Source organism: Populus nigra, chromosome 14 (assembly GCF_951802175.1).
Source record: "Populus nigra chromosome 14, ddPopNigr1.1, whole genome shotgun sequence".
NCBI classification, from domain to species: domain Eukaryota; kingdom Viridiplantae; phylum Streptophyta; class Magnoliopsida; order Malpighiales; family Salicaceae; genus Populus; species Populus nigra.
The window spans coordinates 9,084,229-9,100,230 of NC_084865.1; the positions used below are offsets into that span (position 1 = coordinate 9,084,229).

Sequence of the window (16,002 nt, forward strand, 5' to 3'; positions counted from 1 at the left end):
TCCCTAATATATCACAACCATCTGTCTTTTATTCAATTAGGTTCCAATCCTATCATAAATCTTTAATAAAGTCCTTCCTTCTAATATCGGTGTCCATAGTTTTCAGAAAAAATATCATGTTCTCTTATAAAAACGATTTTATTGCATAAGATAAGATGCTTTAGATCAATACATTAATGGTTTTGGATTTGGTAGCCCAATTAAGAAATTTTCCAAATCAATAAGGACAAGTATTTACCAACGCTATACTGGAGGCCTATTGATCACATGCGTCTCTACGTCATGAAAGGTTCGCCGAGATAATTCAAATCATGCTGTGAAAAGCAGCATTTGGTTATTGGAAAGCATTGCAATTTGCATACACCACGTCCTTGCTCGCCCTTACTTTGCACGAGTTATTAAGTTTTTTAATAATATTTAATATTTAGTGAAATATAAAAAAATCCTTAAATCAACTTGACAATAATAATATTAAAAAAAAAAACATAATGAGAGGATGAAAAAACTCTTGGAAGATAATTTAGTAGATTTTACTTTTAAGAATAATTAAATCTTAACAATGCTAAAAATTTAAAAAGACTAAAAAGCCCTTCTCTAAATATAAGTTTAATTTTTTTTATTTGATAGATAATTAAATCGTTTTACTGTGAAAAAAATTAAAAATACTAATATATCCTACATGATTTGAAAATGACAATTATACACAAATTAAAAGACCGCTTTACCCTAATGCATAGTTCAAAAGTTTTATCATGAAAGGACAATCACTATATTATTTTAATTAATAGTAATTTATTAATAGATGCACAAGGAGTTTTAGTTTTTTATAATAATAATAATAATAATAATATAATTAGCACTTCATTTTGCCTATGAAAACTCTAGAATTGTTTAAAGATAATCTCAAAATACAAATAATATTAAAATCTAAAAGTTCATCAAATTATTAAATTGGGTCTTTATATATATATATATATATATATATATATATATATATATATATATATATATATATATATTGTTATGGTATCATGTTACGTTTTACTTCTTTGGATAAAATTACCCACAAAAAATGTATTTTAAAAAACAATTATTGCTAAGTAAAAAAAAAAGACTCATTAAAATATAGGTTCAAATTCTTTTTATTCATACCTATATTTTTATGTTCCATTTCGCATTATATATAATTAAAAATAACTCTTTCAAATAAAAAATTACTTTTAATACCATATCATTAATTGTACTAAAAGTTTGCAGGGCCCTGAATAAAACTTGCACTCATATAATAAAAGTTACATGTTTAAATAGATTTTATTTAAATAAGTGACTTTTTTTTACAAAATAATTTAAAAAGATTATAACGATGATAGTAATTAATCATGGTAAAAATAATACATAGCAATTTCATACTATTAAAGTTTAAATATTTCTCAAATTGATATTTACTAATATATGTGATCGAAATCAAACTTTGAAAATAATATTAAATTACTTAAGGGAAAATTATGTTAAATATTCTAACATCTTGTATTTCTTTCCCTTTTCCTTTTCCTTTTTCTCCTTTCCCTTTTTCTTTTTCTCCTTTACTTTTCCTTTTCCTCCTTGTATGTCTTTCTCTTCTCCCTCTTTCTTGGTCAAATCTAACATCTTTTCTTTCTTTTTAAAACTAAGGAATTTTCTAGATGATCACTTGGTGATTCTCTATCTCCTGAATATTTTGAATCAAAGTTTAATTATGTTAAAAAAATAATTTGGGTCAAATTAAAGAATTTAATTAAATGCAAGATTTAATTATACTTTAAATGAGTTAAATTAATTTTATTACGAACTTAATTGGTGAAAAATTAAGTTTGGAAGCTCAATTTGACCTTAATTGAGATGATTAGAATTTTAGAGGACTAAATTTAATTTTTACAAAGTCAATTAGTTCAAATCAAGGGTAAAATCACAAAAAATCAAAGTTTTATGGTCAATTAGGGGTCAAATTAAAGAAATTCATAGCCAAGGATCTTTTAGAAAAAAACACCGAACTCTAGGGACTAAATTGATCGAAATCATGGGTGAAATTGAAGAAATTTGAAAGTTTAATAGTCAATTGAGTGTCAATTTGTTTAAATCTGAGACCAATGATCAAAATGAAAAAGGTATTGAAATTAAAGGTTGATGTTGAAATTTGATAGGAGCAAAATTGTATTAAATCAAAAGTTTGGGGTCAATTAGAAGAGTAATTAAAAGCCAAATGACTAAATTGAACTTTGGCTAAATCTATAAATTAAAACCCTAAAAGTCAAAACAATGTTATTTCATTTAAATAAAATGTCCATTTTAACCAAACAATACAAGAAAAAGAAAACAGAGTCATTTGGTTACTGTTTATCATCTTTTTCTTTTTTTCCTGAAAAAGCTGCTTAAGTGGTTATTTTTCAGGGACATTTAATGCTTCATCTCTTCACCAAACTTGACAAAACATACACTACCCATAATAGTCTGACATTTGACTATACCTTGATATTTATTGTTTTTGGCCGATTGACACCACGACAACCTTGACGTCACCCTAAAGTAGCCAACTTATGCAACCTTTAGCTGTCAACTTTTTCAAGTCACGATTGCAACTTTGAATCAACGGTTAAGATCCTTTTAATTAAAATCAAAGGCTAAGATTGGTCCTAAAAGAGAAAAAATATCCATTTTCCACCCTCTATAAATAAAGATGGATTCCAAGCATTTGACATCAAGAAAATTTAGGCCAAAGTCAAGAAAAAATCATCTTTTTTTCCCAAATTTTTCCCCTACGACCACCTCTTTGGCTTCTTCCTTCACCGTGCCTTCACCTCCGTTAACGCCGCCAACCACATGGGGGCCCTCCTTGCATAACTAGGAACACCTTTAGCCTCTCTTCTCCTCCAGCCAGGCAAGTTTTCCTCTCATTTTTCTTCTCCAAACCCCCTTCGTAGCCATTTGTACACAAAATACATTATGCATGCAAATGGTAAAATGTCACTAATATGGGTTGGGCTGGCCCTATTCAAGCCCAACCCATCCCCCCCCCCCCCGCGCCAAAAAAAAAGAGAAAGGATGTTAAGTTGATAATCAGTCTAACCTGAGGCTAGACCCGTTTCAGCTTAGCCTAAATAGTTAGGCAAAGTCTAGCCCAACATATATTTACTAATAAAATAATATAATAATGTTAAAAGAAAAATGAAAAAAAATTCAAATTTTTCAAAGGGAATTTTAAAAATATTTATGGATCCTTCGCATGATTTTTCAATTTATCTTACATAATATTAGGCTGTAAATATACACTGTAAAATACAAATATAATATTAAAAATACTTGGTTTTTTTTTCTTTTTATTAACTCTAGATTATCTAGTTTTTAAATATTTTTTTCACTTTGGTCTAGATGTAGATCTTGTATTTAGATCTATATGATCATGTGTTGACTATTTGTTCTCCTCACTCATTGAGATTTTTCTTACTTTGAATAAAGGTGGTTTGTTTATAACTGGACGAGGGGGATTGATACGTACAAGTGGATTTGGATCTTCTAGTAGTGTAGTTCGTTCTTTTTGTTGATTTATGATGACTCAAATTCATTGTGCATGTGAGATGCAATTATTTCTTCCATAAGTAAACATGATTTGAAAATATCAAAGGGTTTTCTTATGTTATTAGTGTTTTTAATTATCTTTTCAAATGATAAATAATTTATCTGGATGTACAAAAATAATAATTTATTTATACTTTATTTAATATTAATCATCCTTTTAAAAATTAATTTAAACTTGATCAAGGACAAGACCCTGATCATAAATCAAGAAAATTTACCTAAATCAATTTAATTTTTTTAGAAAAGAGTTAATGGGTAGTCGAGTCAATCCAGGTTTTTAAATGGTGAGTTTTTTTTTTTTTTTTAACTCGAACCAATCTAGACTCTAAATCAATTAGATGTAAGATTGATTTGTTGGGTCAATCCAAGTTTTAAAATGGTTTTGATGAAATTATTATTTTCTTTTCTAAAGAAAAAAAGAAGGAAACGGGCTCTAGCAATTAAGAAGTGCTGATTTATGAATTCTTGTAATGACTTGTTGTGTTTATGTGATGTTATTTAGTACTGTGCTATGAGATAAAGCCAATGTTTGAAAACTATACTTATGAATGTTTAAATCAACTAATAGTATTTAGTTAAACTCTATTGTCAGATATAAAATAATCAATAAAAAATATATTAAAATATTTAAACAAATACATTTCATTTCTATTAAATGATTTATAAGTTTTTAAATTTATATGATGCATGAACATATTTTTTTTATTAAAATAAATTTTAAGTTAAAAAAGAGTTGAATAAGGTGATAATAAATACAGACATAACATTTCCAATAAAATCATTAATATGAAAAAAAGAAGAAGCATATCTAGTATGTTTAATTTTTAAAAAAGAATAATCAAGAAAGTTATTATTTTAATTAAACAAATAGACCTCACGGTAAATTTTGGTTAAAAGCAAAGATACCCTACTTTGTTTAAAAAACAAAGCAATTTTCTTTTGACACGCATCATCAACTTAACATGTTATTGATGTAACCCTAAGAGGTATAGTTTAACTGGTCAAATTCTAGATTTGTTCTCTAGAGGTCACTAGTTCGAGTTTCACAAACCTCAAGGCCACTGGAGATTTACATGGTCATTAACTTCAGGGTCCGTGGGATTAGTCGAAGTACGCGCAAGCTGACCCGGACACCCATGTTAATAAAAAAAAAACATGTTATTGATATATCTACTAATATAATAAATAATATATTGATTTATTGACCACCCTATGCAAAAACTTATGGACATCGATTTATTGGCCATCTTTAATACATTGATTTATTGACCATCCCTCTCCTTTGCAATATAAAAAATGGTAAAAAAGAAAGATGCTCAAACCCATAAAGAAAAAACTAAGACCAAAAGGGGTTTACATGGTAACAAATATTGTAGCTTAGACTCATGTGCATTGTAAATTAGAACAATACAATTATGATTTTGCTCATTTGATAAAAAAAAAAAATTTAGCTTGGTTGTTGATGGTGTTAAGGTTTTTTCAATTTTTAGTACAATGAAATTACTAACTTATTATTAAAAGCAAAAAATATTTAACCAATATGTATGAGTTGCTTGGGCTTTTTCATTTTTAAAAGCATAATAACATGATTAAAATATTTGATAATTTTTTTAAATTGATATTTTTTTTGGTTTTATTCTTCAATAATAAATTATTTGGGATTGACTATTTTAATTAAGCTTGGATTTTAGATTTGAGGAGTTGCGAGAGTTTGAGAGATTAACTCAAGTTTAAGAGATTATTTTGTGTTTTGTTTTTCTTAGCTCATGTTTTTTTTTTCAGTTTTATCCTTCAATATTTATTTAATTGAAGATCTGGCTCCATTATTTTTTCCCTTTCTATAGGATCTCTCATTGTTTTTTAAAATGACCCGGGTTATTTTAGGTTTTTTTAATTGTCATTTTTTGTTAAATTTAGTTTTTTTAAAAGAATTTTCTTTTTTAAAAAATCAAATTAAATTAATTGATTAAATATAAGTATGAAATGCTCATTAAATATAAGTATGAGATGCTCCCTTCATGATATTTTGCTTGATTTATTTTTTAGGTGGTTTATTCGACATGTTCTATTTCGGTGTCGTCGTGTAGCCTTTCACAGTTTTTCGCGATCTTTTTTGTCGCGAGCTTTTTCTGATGGTGGGGTGGTGTTCATGACAGACTAATGATCGATTTTAAACTGGTTTTTTTTCTTTCTCCTCCCGAGAGTAATATTGACAATTTATTTTTTATAGTTAGTTGATGATAATCTTTTTTTGTTCGCTTTATCTATTTTTAATTATATTATTAAATTAAGTAAATTTATTAAACTTGATCAAATGAATGACCTGTTTCTCAGATTTTTCTTGTATTTTTTTTAAAAAGTTTGAATATCTTTAATATATATTTTTTTATGTTAAAAAATATTCATTGGACCACGGATATGCACGACACTTGAACTAGTATTTTTTCTAAATAGGATGAATTAATTAAACTCGGCAATTTCCAAACAATTATTCTATCATTTTATTTTCTAATAGGGTTCATATATGGTGTTGAAATTCTGTCATATTTTTCAAAATTGATCTCTTAACTGAAAATTATCTTTCTTGATATTATTTTTAGATGTGAAACCCACCCGTTCGACAGCAAAAAAAAAAAGCTTTCTTTGATTTCGTATGTTTTTTAGAAAATAATTTTTAAAAAATTACTTTTCAAATTTTTTTATATTTGTTTTTTATTAAGAAAATTGATCAATAAAAAATACTTTTCAGTAAAAAAAAAATTTGGCTTGATTTCTAGAAAAATATTTTTCCTTTTATTTTGGACGAAAAACACTTTCCAGAAGTTGTGAAAAATTTAGAAATGTTATATTATTTGCTGATTATATCAAATTTGGTCCTCAAACTTTTGATTGCTATATATATATATATATATATATATTGTTTTGAATATTTGTTTTTCAATTTCATCCCTTATAATTTAATTTTTATATTAATTTTGATCTTTATTTTTATTTTGCTTTTCCCTTATTATTTTTTAATTGAAATTTTTTATCTATCAAATTTAGTTTTCATTCTTTTGATTGTTACTTATTTTATTTGAAATAATTTATGAAATGTTAATTATTATTATTTTAATTTCTTCATCTTTTAATTTTTTAGATTTGATCTCTATTATTTTGATTATTATTTATTTTATTTGAGATAATTTATAAAATTATATTTTTTTTCAATTTAATTGTCATTCAACTTTTTAATTTGTAAGATTTGTTTCTTGTTATTTTAATAAACTTGAAAAAAAATAAAATATTAAAAAGTTATTTTCCAACTTATTTTTCATGATATAATCAAAAAACTTATTTTCTATTATACTATCAAATATCAAAAAATAATTTATTTTTATATAATTTATTTTTTTATAAAAATACTACTTTCCACGGAACAAATGTTCATTAAATCATCTGATGGACGGACTAAATGGATGATGTTACATATTGGAGATGGACTCATTTGACTTCAATCATAAAATATATAGGGTTCAGTTGACGGAACCGTTTACACGGCTAAATTGGTGGATTGAAGATAAAACAAGAATGAAAACAAAACAAAACAAAAAACAGGAAAAAAGAAGAAGAAGAAGGAAGTAAGCAAAGCAAAGCCGGTATAGCAAGACAAGAGCAAGTCCAAAAGACAAACAACCGAGTCTTGTCTTGGTAAGGAACACCACGGACTCGGTTTCGGAGATCCTAAAATTGCAGGGTCGGAAACAGAGGCATAACTTTCCACCACTATCTTCCCTTTGATTCCATCCTTCCTTCCTTCCTTCCTTCCTTCCAATTCCCTTAATCATAATCTTATTATTATCATTCTTCAAAATCCACCACAAAACCCTCCCTCCCTCCCTCTCTCTCGTTCTCAAAAATCCAATTAAAAAGAAAATGAAGATGTTTTCTGCTCGTTTTTTCTGTTTATTATTGATTTTAATTTATATGTTTTCAAGTTCAATTGGAGATGTTTTGGATTCGGAGAGAGCAGGGATTGTTTTGACTTCTGGTCTTGATTTCACCGAGTCAACTCGAGCTGGTGGAAGATCTCTCAAATCATTCTCGTGAGTTACTTTGACTGCTCTAAGTACTCTCTCTCTCTCTCTTTCCTGTTCGATTTAGTTTCTTGATAGTTTGAAGTGTTTTTTTTTTTCTGGGGGGAGGGTGGGGGCGAGGGGGCGGTTGTTATAATGTTTTTGGTTTAACCCTTGTCATTGATTGTGCTTATTTTTGTCTTCTTTGGATACATTTGCATAATGGGTTCTCGTTTAATGAAATGAATGTTAGAGTAGGATTTTTGGCGTAACATGGTTGAATTAAGAATAATGCTTAGTGGAGTCTCTCACATATACGTGAATCCACGCAGAGGGCTCATTGCATCATGATCTCACCTCCATTTTGGATTAGTGCTAAGTACAGTAGCTTTCATTGTTGACAATAGAAGCGCATGCTACTTTTCATCATCAATTTAGACTTGTTTGTATGATTATGTCTTCGGTGATTGGGTGGGGGAGGTGGAATGGTACACATAGAAAGATTAAAATTTGGTTTGAAATGGTTAAAATGGATAATGGTAGCAATGTGATGGAACATCGGAACGTGGATAGCTGTAAATATTTGGTGTTGTGCGAAGAAGAAGGGATGGGATTTAACGGTTTAGATCTGAAGAAGAGTTATTTGAGTTGCTCTCATAGTATGCTTATTGTGTTAGAATTGCAATTAGTTTTGTGGAAGATGAGGAGAGCCATGGATTTGAATGGGTAAGAATTTTGACAGGTGTGAGAGAAAAGAGGATGGGTTATTTGAGCCAGAAGGTTTATATCTGGGGGATATAGCGTGGGTGAAGTCTGGGAAACAAATCCATTTTTGCCAGCCGGTGCTATTGATCCAATGACACAAGTGGCCGAACTGGTTTTGAGGTCACGAATGGCTGATGCAGTTTGTGAGATGGTTTTTTTGTCTTGGAATGGTGGGACCCACGACATGATGATATTCCCAACCAGATCTTGACAGCTACTCATTTGAAACACCATCATGTTTTCAGGAGCTTTTTCAGTCTTTTATATTTGTGAGGTCCCAATCCGTGATACTTGGTTTACAGTGTCTGCTGTTCCATGAAATTTACCTTGATTTTGGCTGTTTTGTGAAATTTACCTTGGTTTTGGCTGTTTCTTGATATCTATTTGCTGTCCTGTGGTTTGTGGTTATCTAATTCTGTTACTCCTGCTCTGCCTTTTTTTTTATACAGACAATATGAAGATTCTACAGAATTAGTTGCTCTATTAAATGGAACGATTTATTTTAAAGATAAAATTTCTGGGAAAATTCTTTGGTCATTTTCGTCTGGAGGGCCAACATATTCTTCATATCAAGCACCAGCCAAACATGACAGTGATAAAGAAAAAGGCCCGGGAGGACTTACAGGGTTCTTTTTAGATTATGGGGATGACTGGCAGTTGTATGCACATTACAAATACTCAGGTGGAATGGTATGGCACTATGGCTAAGAAGTTCATTTTTGTATAGAATAATGATGTCTACTTTCAAAAGATTATGCATTAGGTTTCTTTTGTTGATTATAAACATATAAAGCATTCATCCTCTTGTTATGATTGCTTGCACATTTTAATCATTGATGTACACTGTTGATCTGACAGAAACTTCCAATGAATATTGAAGACTTTATTAAAATTACACCACACATGTCAGAGGATGGAGCTGTTATGCTTGGGTCTAAGAAAACTACTGTGTTTGTAGTCGAGGCTAAAACTGGAAGACTTATCCGCACTTTTAAGTCCCCTGATTCTCCATCTTCGTTGCAGAGTTTTGAAGAAGGGAGTGGTTTGCATGATGACCTTAACAATAATAAGGATCTGCTAGAGTCTGGTTCATCAAATACCGCTCAGGTAATATACATCTTAAGGACAGATTATGCACTGCAAACGTTTGGTCCAAATTCAGACAAAGTTTCATGGAGTACAAAAGTGGCCACAATCAGGGCCACTTTTCTTTGTAAAGATGTTGAGAATCCATCAGAAGTATTTAACTTGGGCTTTGAGCTTGATTCTGATACACCGTTATCATGTCTATCTAGAAGGATTGTTGTCCAACGACAGGACAAGTCACAGTATTCCTCTGGGGATATTCATGGTGAAGATAAGCTCCCATTGTCTGCTCCAAATCTAATGCTTACCACACAGCCTGGGGTTGAGAAAGCATTAGATGATCATCATGCAAGAATGTTGCTTGCAGCTCCCAGTGAACATGATAAAGAAATGCTTGCTTTGCCTTCTGATTCTGCAGCAGGTGAAGTCCATTATAGGTTTGGAATGCTCCTCATGTGGTCAACAACACGGTCCTTCATTTTGTTTGTTGGTATCCTGTTATTGTGCTTTGTTTTGTACCTGAGTAAAGAAAGTTTTACCTTGGAGGGACAGTTGAGTGGTACTGGATTAAAAGCTTCATCTTCCAAAAAGAAGAAAGCTAAAAAATCAGGAAAGAACAATGTAAGTGTTGAAAACGGGAATGGAATTGCACCGGGAGAGGGTGTTAACAAAACATTGTCAGACCTTAATAAACTTGTTGATGGAGGCGCCAATGGATGCAGAATTGGTAAGCTATTTGTATCAAATACAGAAATTGCTAAGGGAAGCAATGGCACTGTTGTTCTTGAGGGTGTATATGAAGGTCGACTAGTTGCTGTGAAACGCCTTGTCCGAACTCATCATGATGTCGCTTGGAAAGAAATTCAGAATCTCATTGCATCAGACAGGCATCCAAATATTGTTCGATGGTATGGGGTGGAGTATGATAAGGATTTTGTGTACCTATCTCTGGAGCGTTGTACATGCAGCTTAGATGACTTGATTCAAATATACTCCGATTCCTCTTTAAACCCTGTCTATGGCAAGGACCGAACTTCAAGAGCTGCAATAGAGCATAAACTTCGGTTGGACTCAGTGAAAGGAGTTATGCAGGATCTCAATTTATGGAAAGCAACAGGCCACCCTTCACCTCTATTACTAACTTTGATGAGGTAAGTGAAAAACTCTTTTCAGCTTCAGGGCTTGATGCAGAAAAAATTACTGCCCTCCTTTAAATGTTTATGTTTGGATTCTTTTCATTTTCAATCCAATACAGGAATATGGTTTCTGGGCTTGTGCATTTGCACGAACTGGGAATAATTCATCGAGACTTGAAGCCTCAGAATGTGTTGATAATTAAGGAAAGATCTTTATGTGCTAAGCTCTCTGACATGGGTATCAGCAAGCGCCTCCTAGGAGATATGTCCTCATTAGCTTATCATGCTACTGGTAAGCATTTCTCATCTGAAACCATATCCATTCAAGCTCAGTGGTCTCCATTACATGGTCATTGTTAATAGCTCGTTATTCTGGCTTTAGGAATATTATTTCTCATCTGAGCTGTGATTTTTTTTCCAAGTAGATTATCCAAGGGAACATATCCTAATATATATATATATATATATATATATATATATATATATATGTGATTGAATGGCTGTTTTACCAAGATATTGGATGATGTCATTGCAGGTTGTGGCAGTTCTGGTTGGCAAGCACCTGAACAGCTTCATCATGGACGCGAAACACGTGCAGTTGATTTATTTAGTCTGGGTTGTGTCCTCTTTTACTGCATCACTGGCGGCAGACATCCATTTGGTGATCATCTTGAACGTGATGTCAATATTGTGAAAAACCAAAAGGACCTGTTCTTGGTGGAGTATATTCCAGAAGCTGAGGATCTTATTTCCCGCTTGTTAAATCCTGATCCTGAATTGAGGTATGCTTTATTTCAAAATATCCCTGGATTTTTCTCCTAGCATACAGATAATTTCATTTTTAATCATATTCTAGCATGGAAATTAGGATCTTTAACTATTGTTTTGATTTTTTTTTCCTGAACAACTAAATGCTTTTGTTCATGACATACCTTTGGTATGCTGTTAGGCCCAAGGCATTGGAAGTGCTGCACCATCCTATGTTTTGGAATTCAGAGCTGAGATTGTCATTTCTTCGCGACACAAGTGACAGAATAGAATTGGAAGATAGGGTATCTGACTCAGATATTCTGAAAGCATTGGAGGGTATTGCACCAACAGCACTGGGTGGTGGAAAATGGAATGAAAAGATGGAACCTGCATTCGTCACTGACATTGGTCGTCATCGGCGTTATAAGTTTAATGGCATTCGGGATTTGTTGCGAGTCATTCGAAACAAGTTGAATCATTATAGAGAACTTCCCAATGAAATTCAGGTTTATTTCTTAGACAAACTATTTATTACATTACCAATGCTGTCATCAGTTTATTGTCATTTAATATTATGTCCTAGTTTATCTTCTCGTTATTGGGGGAGGGGGAGGGAGCTAGGGGAAGAAAAATTGAATGGCTGACTTGATGCCCTGCTTTTCTTGGAGGTGAACCATTTTCAATACTCTGCTGAGTGCGACTTTCTCACTGTTTTGAGCGTCAGAAATCCAATATGATCTGCCTCCTCTGAGACAAATTCAACGTGTTATCCTTCATTTTAGAACAGTCTATATTAGTATGCAAACATCAAACATATGTTTGTATATTGTTATATTAATGTCTCAATCTGTATCTGCGTCAGATACGTTTCCTTTGAACTTATTGACCTGTACTGGGATGACAGTGCCTTGCATGACTTCTCTTTACAAGCCAGTTCTTTGAATTTGTTTACGCAAATAGCTGATTTCAGTTTTGATTTGCGTTGATGCTTCAGGAACTTGTAGGACCAGTCCCAGAAGGTTATGATAACTATTTTGCGAGTCGCTTCCCGAAGCTCCTGATTGAAGTATACAAAGTTGTGTGCAAATATTGTAGGGAAGAAGAATGGTTTCAGAAGTACATTAAAAGCAATGTTTAGATCCTTGGTTCCTTTTCAATCCCTGAAGACTGATGAATACTATTGGTGTGTATAATAATTGTGAATGAAGCTGTAATCTTAGTGTACGAGACCCTATTTAATAAAACATATTATTCTCTTGAAGATTACTCATGAATTTGTTACTTATTTTGTTGATTAACATGTTCTGATATAAGTTTAGCATCACAGGTCAGGGAACACATTTAAACAAATCGAAACTGGACTATTAACAAAAAAGTAAAAGAGATGAGGGTTATAATCAATGTGGATTATGTGATCTTTCACTATGGATTTAAACAGTGATTTCAATATCAATCTCTCACCTTGCTTTTTATTATAGATTTAGTTTCCCATCCTGCGCTGTTTTTTTTTTAATTACTGTGTGTGATTTTTCCTTTTTCTAGACCAGACTGAGTAGATTTCTAGTAGCTAAATCACAAGCCATGCTATAACATGCATGCTCTTCTTTTTTTTGGTATATAATGGACCATGTATATAGTAATTCCATATTTTCAAAGACATGCATGCATCACAACTATCACCCCAGCATCGCCCTTTTGCACAATATCAGCATCACAATCTTCTCCCCTTCTGACATAAAAAGAAAGAAAGAAAGAGGTAAACAAAGATTCACAATAAGACCATAATCATAAGAAAGTAGATTCACAAATAAAGTTCACAGAAACCAGGAGCACCTATCCACCCATAAATATTGCATCATCAAGGATTAAAAGCACACGTTCAAAGTGGAATAAAAGTAAGCTAGAGCATGCATCAAATTAATGAGTGCACCAAGAGATGAAAATAAGCTTACGCCATAGGATCAGCAAGATCACTTCAAGCCGGCTCGGTTGGATCTACCTCATCATCCTCCTCTTCATCGTCACTTTTTTCTTCTTATATCTTCAAACCTACTCCTAGTATAATTTCCAATTTTGTTCTTGCTGCCCTCTGACCACATGTGTGAGATCATCAATCCATTAGCTAAGGAAGGAAGTTATAGTTGACCAAAGGATAAGGAGTGTGGTTTCTTTGTAGATAAACTCATTAGTACCATTATCCCACTTAAACAAATGTTTGAGAAAGAAATTATAAGTCCATCAAGTTCACTGTTTGGGCTAGCATGGGGCAAAATAACCTATGGTATGGATTAATTTAAAGATAACGCTCAAATGGTCGGCCGATTGAGAACCTGTAAACATTGCTCTGTTGTTATGACCAAATAGTATCTCATCTGCTCATTGGATGGAAAAGTCATATCCATATGACCACCTTTAAACGCATATTTCCCATGAAAAGGAAGCTTTTGGTAGAGGGAAGAAGGGAGCCCTCCTTGGTTAAACATTGATATTCCTGTGGCATGATTTTATTTTTCTATATAGGTGATTAAACCTTAAATAAGGATTCCAAACTCTGTTACCAATTGAAAGATTAAAATAGCCTAAGAGAGGTGAATTAGAGCTAAATTGAAATTTACACTCTTTAATAAAATCACAACCTTGATTTTTGGCAACAATGATATACAATCAATCAATGCAGAAATAATGAAAGAAAGACTGATGCATCAATTTTTTATAGTGATTTTGACAGTCATCTACTTCACTTATTTAGCCTTTGGTGAAGTACATCGCGCTAGCAAATTGGTTTGCTCTTTGCAATCTTTTCCCTGCTACATTCTCATTCTCCACTTCAAGCGTCACTTTATTCAGACTGTAACTGTAACTGTCCATGGATTCATTTCGATTAGAGGCCATTTCCAGTTGCCTTCTCTTGGAGCGGCTTTTCACTTCCTGTTCCTTTTCATCAGCAAGTGAAAGAAATGTTTGAAGACGTGTAGATGTTGAGCTTCGACCAGAAGAAGCTAACTCCAATGACCTGTACTGCCTGAACTGCCGCACCATCTTCAAAAAATATATGGAGAGAGCAAGCACCTGAATTCCTTTTTTTAACAGGAGCTACTACAACTAGCCCCAGACCCGCATATGGCTGCGTAAAGTCAGCCATCCTTGTTCTAGTAGCGATGATTGCAATATCACCTCTTGCTGCATCATAGACCTATATGAAAGATGAAACTGAATGAACAATAAAGAACCATTGCACTTTTGAAAACCTGCAAAGTTTTTGTTTTAGGACACTCACACCCACTGTGATCAAACGTCCAAGCTCAGTTCAACTTGGGTTATTAACTCCATCTCCATATGGAGCTAATTTATATGGAACAGCATATGGCAACAAGTTGATAGCTGCAGTGAAAACATCAATGCAGTGCCCAGCAAACATATCTGTGCCTGGTACATGAGAGACAAATTCACAATAACCAACACGATTTGGAACTCTAATTCTCAAATGCCTTCCATTGTTTGGGAAAACCCATGCATCCACTGGGCTTCTGTGCCGTTTGACCAGGCCATATAACACCGTGTAATTTCTGACTAGAGCTGGAACGATTACGAGGCCTTGAGTAAAGAGTTTCAGGAGGCACAACTGATAAACCAGAATAATTAGACCAATAATTAACCAATCTTTCACATTGATAACGTCATAAGCAGGACGAATGAGGTTCCCATCAGGATTGAACTTGACTTTGCCTGTCACGCCAGTTATATTAACCTTCAAAATGTTTTGATGTAACAGATTTCTTCCATTGAAAATATTCATAGCATCAAGATGCGCACTCCCTCCTTGTAGCGCAGCTAGTCTTGAATCATTTGAAAATGAAATGTTCCCTCCTTGATCAAAAAATGCATTGATTGCATGAGCAAGTAACCATGCTGTGTCATAGGCATATAGACTGTAAGCACTCAGCCCCATGGGATATGCTGTTGTCGCACTAGTCAAGGTGCTCCACCTTGATTCAAACTCCCTTTTGAGCTCTGAATCTGGTGTTTACATACGCAGTGTAGGAAAGCTTCACCTCAATTTACAACATATTTGTTGTTGTTATTTATTTATTCTTCTTTCGTCAAGATGTATGACTATTTAACAAAAATTCATTAATTTTGAACCATAGCGTATGTAAATAACTCATTATAATATTTTTTTAAAAAATTCTTAGAGTATCTATTCGGGGTTTACATCACAAAACCAGGCTTGGTTCCCAGTTGTCCTTTCATTAAAGGCTTTTTGAATAGTCCCTCCTAACTGGTATTCTCTTTTTGTGTGACTAATTTGACCAAGAAGGTATATATTGTTGATTGTTGATGTAACAGGTAATGTAGAGAAGACGACAAAGAAAATGAATCAAATTAAAAGAGAGGTGGTGTAACGGTGTTAAACGTGTACGAGTGCATACTTTGGCAGGCTGTCCAAAACAATATCTAGGGGTGCTGGCAGCCATGCCAATAAGAGGAGAAATCAGCAATGCAGATTTATGCAGCTGTAGGTTTGTCAAAGGAAAATAGACAGCATAAATTGTTGACGAACATGGGCTTGACGATGGAATATCCAAGCTAGGTAGGAA

At 32.6% G+C, this 16,002-nt stretch overlaps 1 protein-coding gene and 1 pseudogene across 1 annotated transcript; one reads left to right on the plus strand and one right to left on the minus strand.

Annotated features, from left to right (window-relative positions):
• Positions 1 to 7,144: 7,144 nt before the first annotated feature.
• On the plus strand, positions 7,145 to 12,670 carry LOC133673101 (serine/threonine-protein kinase/endoribonuclease IRE1a). The gene is made up of 7 exons (XM_062093748.1): positions 7,145 to 7,697; positions 8,882 to 9,122; positions 9,291 to 10,669; positions 10,774 to 10,946; positions 11,190 to 11,436; positions 11,604 to 11,910; positions 12,399 to 12,670. The coding sequence occupies exons 1-7, from the start codon at positions 7,528 to 7,530 to the stop codon at positions 12,540 to 12,542; spliced, it is 2,661 nt and encodes an 886-aa protein (XP_061949732.1). The 5' UTR covers positions 7,145 to 7,527; the 3' UTR covers positions 12,543 to 12,670.
• A 2,054-nt stretch (positions 12,671 to 14,724) lies between these two features.
• On the minus strand, positions 14,725 to 15,353 carry LOC133673116 (glutamate receptor 3.6-like; annotated as a pseudogene).
• Between the last annotated feature and the right edge of the window lie 649 nt (positions 15,354 to 16,002).

What these genes read in the sequence shown, in the direction of transcription:
- LOC133673101 (XM_062093748.1), top strand. Translation starts at nt 7,528, where the DNA reads ATGAAGATGTTTTCTGCTCGTTTTTTCTGTTTATTATTGATTTTAATT. An exon ending in ACAAATACTCAGGTGGAATG is followed by an intron (nt 9,123 to 9,290) that starts GTATGGCACTAT and finishes TTGATCTGACAG; the next exon opens with AAACTTCCAATGAATATTGA. An exon ending in AATCCTGATCCTGAATTGAG is followed by an intron (nt 11,437 to 11,603) that starts GTATGCTTTATT and finishes GTATGCTGTTAG; the next exon opens with GCCCAAGGCATTGGAAGTGC.